General features: G+C 44.8%; 1 protein-coding gene across 1 annotated transcript; it reads right to left on the bottom strand.

Moving 5' to 3' along the window:
- Positions 1–2246: 2246 nt before the first annotated feature.
- Positions 2247–4741, bottom strand: LOC120727368 (nuclear factor 7, ovary-like). The gene is made up of 2 exons (XM_040021599.1): positions 4090–4741; positions 2247–3991 (listed from the first exon to the last, which is right to left on the bottom strand). The coding sequence occupies exon 2, from the start codon at positions 3972–3974 to the stop codon at positions 2580–2582; it is 1395 nt and encodes a 464-aa protein (XP_039877533.1). The 5' UTR covers positions 3975–3991; positions 4090–4741; the 3' UTR covers positions 2247–2579.
- Between the last annotated feature and the right edge of the window lie 313 nt (positions 4742–5054).

Genomic DNA, 5054 nt, shown 5'->3' with positions numbered 1-5054 from the left:
GTCTGTTCTGTACAACTATGTTATGGAAAGCATCTAGAAATGTGAGTGTGTTGGCTATTGTATGGACCTAGCATTGCATGATGGTGCAGAAGTCCTCGAAGGCATATGGCGGCACATAATGTGATGTTGCCCCCGCGCTGCCCTGGGACGTGCACAATTGCCCTTTGGCCAATTACATTACGACCCCGTCGTCTTGTTTTGCTCAGGTCGAATCCAGCTTCATCAATGAAAATGTATTCATGAGGCTGTGCAGCTCCATCCATGGCCATGATCCTCTGAAAAAAAGGAGAACATGTCACTGTACTACAGTGCTACACATACAGCACCCTCACCCCATCACACAGGTACCTGTGTAGCTCTCAGAATAGATCCATGTTGTACTTTTATGGTACATATTCAGCTGCTACTGGACTTCACCAATACTCTATTGTAAATGTAAGGGACAGTTACACGTACCCGTACATATTCAGCTCGGAGTCCTTTGACCCTGTCACTGTTCCTCTCGAATGGGACTCTGTAGAGCTGCTTCATGGTGATGCTGTGTTTACCCAAGATGCGTCTGATGGTGGTGATGCTCACATGGTCTATGTTGCTGAACACTCGCCTGTCTGCAAGTATTTTCTGTCGTAGCTGGTGGAGATGGATGGCATTGTCTGCCCTCACTAGGTCCACAACGGCAAGTTCCTGCTGTTGTGTGAACAGGCGTTGCCGTCCTCCCCCAGAAGGTCTTCGGGTCATTCTGGAGAAATACAACCACATATTGTCATCGGTTTGCTTATTTTTCATGCAGTACTTTACTGTATGTACTGTGTCATCCACTGTACAACACTGTACTTCAATATAAGGAATCAGCCGCTTTGGCTGCAAAAGGAGCATTAGCACCCCGTACACTTGATATGGTAATGTGATATACTGTAGAACAGTGCTATGGAACCATCTGAGTAGAGCAGAAGGTATGGAGGTGACGACATACCTGTTTTCTAGTCGGAATGTTCGTATTATAGATGCCACTGTGAAGTGGCTTAGATGTGGGTGGACTCTCTGCCCAGCTTCCCTCATAGTCAGGCCATGGTTGATGGTCCACCAAAGTTGCTCTTATTTCATCAGAAATATGGGTCCGTGCATGGCCTCTTCGGCCTCGGCCTCCTCCTCCTCTACCTCTTCCTCTTGCTCTCCCTCCATCCATGCTTGCAAAGTTCTTGGAATGGCTACGCTGAGGGCTTTTTGTAGTTGGCTAATTGGTGTTCGGTTTTGCAAGTAAGTGCCTTCAGGTGTGTATTTGAGTGGTTGCAATTACCCCATGTGTTTTGTATTTTGGATACATGCGTTTTCCGGATGGCACCCTGAAATTTCATTTTGTGAGCGAAGTGTCTTATGTATGGAATAGAGTGTAGCATGCAGGACCATGTGTGTTGCATAAAGGAGTAGGTGTGTTGCATAATTGGAACTATGGTGCAAAGCAGCACTTTTGTTTAAGGTAGGGGTACATGTGTTTGGGGTATGGTAACAAAAGCTTAAAGTTGTGTTACTTTAGTCTAGGCATGGGTTCATAGTGTTCAAGCAACGGGCAAAAACTGTAATACAGGAAATACATGTTTGTCTGTTTTGATGATGAAGGACTTCTTCAGCTCTGTAAACAGCTACACTTGAGAGGACAGAGGTGATTTCATGGATCAATAACAATGTGTTTATCAGCTTTCATCATCGCAGTGCAGACATGACGTCAGATCTATCAGAGTGAAGGCCGTCTCTCTGATGACGTCACAGAGCAGAGTCGTTCTGTCCAATAAAGGATCTCAGATCAGCTGCTGCCATCTTGTGGCCACAGTTGGTTACTGTCTCTGAAAGTTGTCTCATGTTTCCTGTTGTCCTGCTAACAAAGGCTGGAGCTCATCATGCTGAGAGGGCAGCAGCATTTTGTGGCTCTTCACACATGTTCATTATATTCTGATGATCCTGGATGGAGACAAACTACAGATAAGTGTGTTCAGCCCAACTAGTTTATCTCATTACAGCAGTTTGATGTTTCCCTTTGAATCCCCCTGAAGATCCTGACAGTGAAGCACGTACATAATACTCCAGCCTTTCAACTCTGAGCTTATTTAGTTCTATTAATACACTGAAATCTCATTTGTGTCATGAAGAAAGTCTTTAATCAAACAGAATTCAAAGATCAGAAACATTTCATATATGGAGTTAAACATGAATCATTGTTTCAACAACATATTTATTGTTGTCATAAACAGACAAGAAGACAACAACAAACTGCTCCTCCCATTCAACACATGTCAGTCCATATCCCAGCAAACTAAATCATCTCCATTTACACATCAAATAGAAACATGAATCACTTGTAATGATTAGAAACTTGATAGAACTTCAAATCTAGTTTGGGGAGTCATTCAGTGAGAAACAGTGAAATGATTTTCCATGTGAAAAGGTGGACAGCAGAAACAGAAAGAAACAGTGAAACTAAAAGAGAAACAAAGAGCTTTGGAACAACGAGGCAGCAGGAGGACAGCTGCAGTTTAACAGCTTCAACTCACTGACAGGAAACAACATTAGAAACATCATCATCCTCAACTCATCTGCTGCACTGACACTGACACCTTCAACGGACACACCTTCACTTTACCATTAACAGTGCTAATGATTGGAAACATCCTGTGAGTGAAAGTGTGTGTGAAGGTGTGTATGTGTGTGTTAGTATCAGGATCAGAGAACGACAGCTTTCCTCTGTTCCAGTCCAGATTCACTCTGATCCTCTGGAACTTCTTCTGAACTGAGAGAGGAGTGAGAGCAGCTGATGGTGAGAGTGCTGAGTATTGACCAAAAAAGAACCATATTGTCCATAATCCAGAGTCTATGACTCCCTTCCTCTGCACAGACTCTGCCAACACACCCAGTCTCCACCATGTACTGTCTCCAACTTCAACATCCCAGCTGTGAGTCCCTGAGTTAAAGCCCTCAGAGCCCAGGACAGAGCAGTAATAATCAAACCTCTCTGGATTATCAGGAAGCTGCTGCCTCTCTCCTCCATATCTCACACTGGTCAGATCTTCAGACAGGATGAGGTTTGGATGAGCAGTGTTTGGGTCCAGAATGAGAGGAGTGTAGGAGACCATGTCCTTCATGTTGTTCCAGATGTTGAAGGTCAGGTTGCCCAGGTGTTTGGCCTGGTCTATCAGAGCTCCTGAGGGCAGCTGTGGATCATCCAGCAGGGGGCAGCGCTGGACTCTTTCCACTGCAGCCTTGTAGTTGTGCAGGAATGAGACGTCTTCAGCTCTCAGCTCCTCCTCTGTGGCTCTGACTGTGTCTGAAAGAGCTGCTATCTCTCTGCTCAGAGCCTCCATCTTCTCCTTCATCATCCCACTCTTCTGCTCCTCTTCCTCCCTCAGTGCAGCCAGCCTGGCCTCCTCTTCCTCTGCTAGAAACTGCTGAAGCTTCTTAAACTGCTCCTTAATCTGCCTCTCTGTGTGTCGGGCCTGGACCTTAATGTGTTCTGCTGTTTGATCAAACTTCACTTGAACTTCTTCACAAACCTTTAACTTCTTCTTTAAGGGCTCCAGAGTTTCCTGAAGTTCCTTCTTGTGTTGTTGTGCAGCTTCATCGATGGGTCTGAATCTGTGATTGGTGTGTTTTTCTGAGTCTCTGCAGACGACACACACTGGCTGCTGATGGTCCAGACAGAAGAGTTTGAGTTTCTCAGAGTGCAGACTGCAGAGAGCCTCTGAAGCTCTCTGATCTCTCTCCTGTGAGAACGACTCACACAGGTTCTTTAAAGCCAGACATAAAGGTGGTTCTTCCTTTGAAGATCTTCTCTTACAAACTGGACACTCGTGTGTTGGTCTCTCTCTCCACCATCTATTCAGACAGTCTTTACAGAAGCTGTGGCTACATGACAGAATAACAGGATCTCTGAAGACCTCCTGACAGACCGGACAGCAGAGATCCTCCTCTGATCTGGAAGCCATTGAGTCTGTGAGTGAAGCTGAAAACAGCAGACAGGAAGTACAGTCAGTCCTGGCTCCCCTCCCTCCTCTACCACCTTCACTGAAATCTTTGAGTCGTGTTTTTGCTCAAACTCACATTCAGTGTGTGGAGCGTCAGCAGCTTGAAGCAGCAGTGTTGGAGTTTTCCACTTTTCTCTCCTGTAGCTGGACTCACTCAGAGGAAGCTGCTAGTTTGGTCTGAGCTCAGTCTGATCGTCTGTGCGTCTCTCTTTACTGAGGACGAAGAACTTCCTGTTTCCTGGTTTGTCACATTTGAGTGACGTGAGGGGAGGAGACAAATGTTGCTGTTTGACTTTTAACTAAGGTGTGTTTCAATCCTGCCTGCAGCTCAAAAGCTGTAAAACAGGTTTTGTGTATTTTCACCTCCACAGGTCACAACATGAAACCTGTTGTGAAGTTTATAAAATAAAGTGTCACTCGGTGGTGCAGCTGTTTGTCAGCTTCTATTTTAGACTTTGTTCTGGTTCTTGTTCAGGTTCCCAGCAGTGGGAGTGTAATGCAGTCACACACACACAGGTGGTGTTCAGGTGGATTCACTTAGTTACAGACAGTGGTGTTATTTCCTGTAACTAAGGGTGTGTTTCACTCCAAAGTTCAGACATTAACCTGCCAGAAGTTGTAAAAGTTACTAATAAAGAGCTTTTCTCTCAGAAAGCAGAAAGAAAATAAATGAGTGTAAAGAGTGCAGCAAAATGCATGTTTTAGTGTGAGCTGGTTCATCTGATCTGGTTGTGTAAAAGTCACTGCATGACACTGAGTGTTACTGTTGTGTTACTGACACTCATCTCTGACTCAGAGAAACGATTTCTCCCCTGTGATGTTCACACAGTGGTGAGTTACATGTGTGTGGAATTCTTCACTGTTTTATAGGATTAAATTTCCTCTTACTTTCTTTTTTGTTAACCTGAGTCACTGATCATTTACAGTATTACAGAGTCTGGCAGTCTTTGCATGATGTCCACGTCACTGTAAGTTTCTAGCTGACTCTCAGGTGTGACAGGTGTGCCAGCAGGAAAGAGTAATAATAACCTGCATCCTGAG

Source organism: Simochromis diagramma, unplaced genomic scaffold (genome assembly GCF_900408965.1).
Source record: "Simochromis diagramma unplaced genomic scaffold, fSimDia1.1 OVJJ01000792.1, whole genome shotgun sequence".
NCBI lineage: Eukaryota > Metazoa > Chordata > Actinopteri > Cichliformes > Cichlidae > Simochromis > Simochromis diagramma.
Note: the sequence above shows the minus strand (reverse complement) of the source record. Positions and strands in the feature narration are given on the sequence as shown.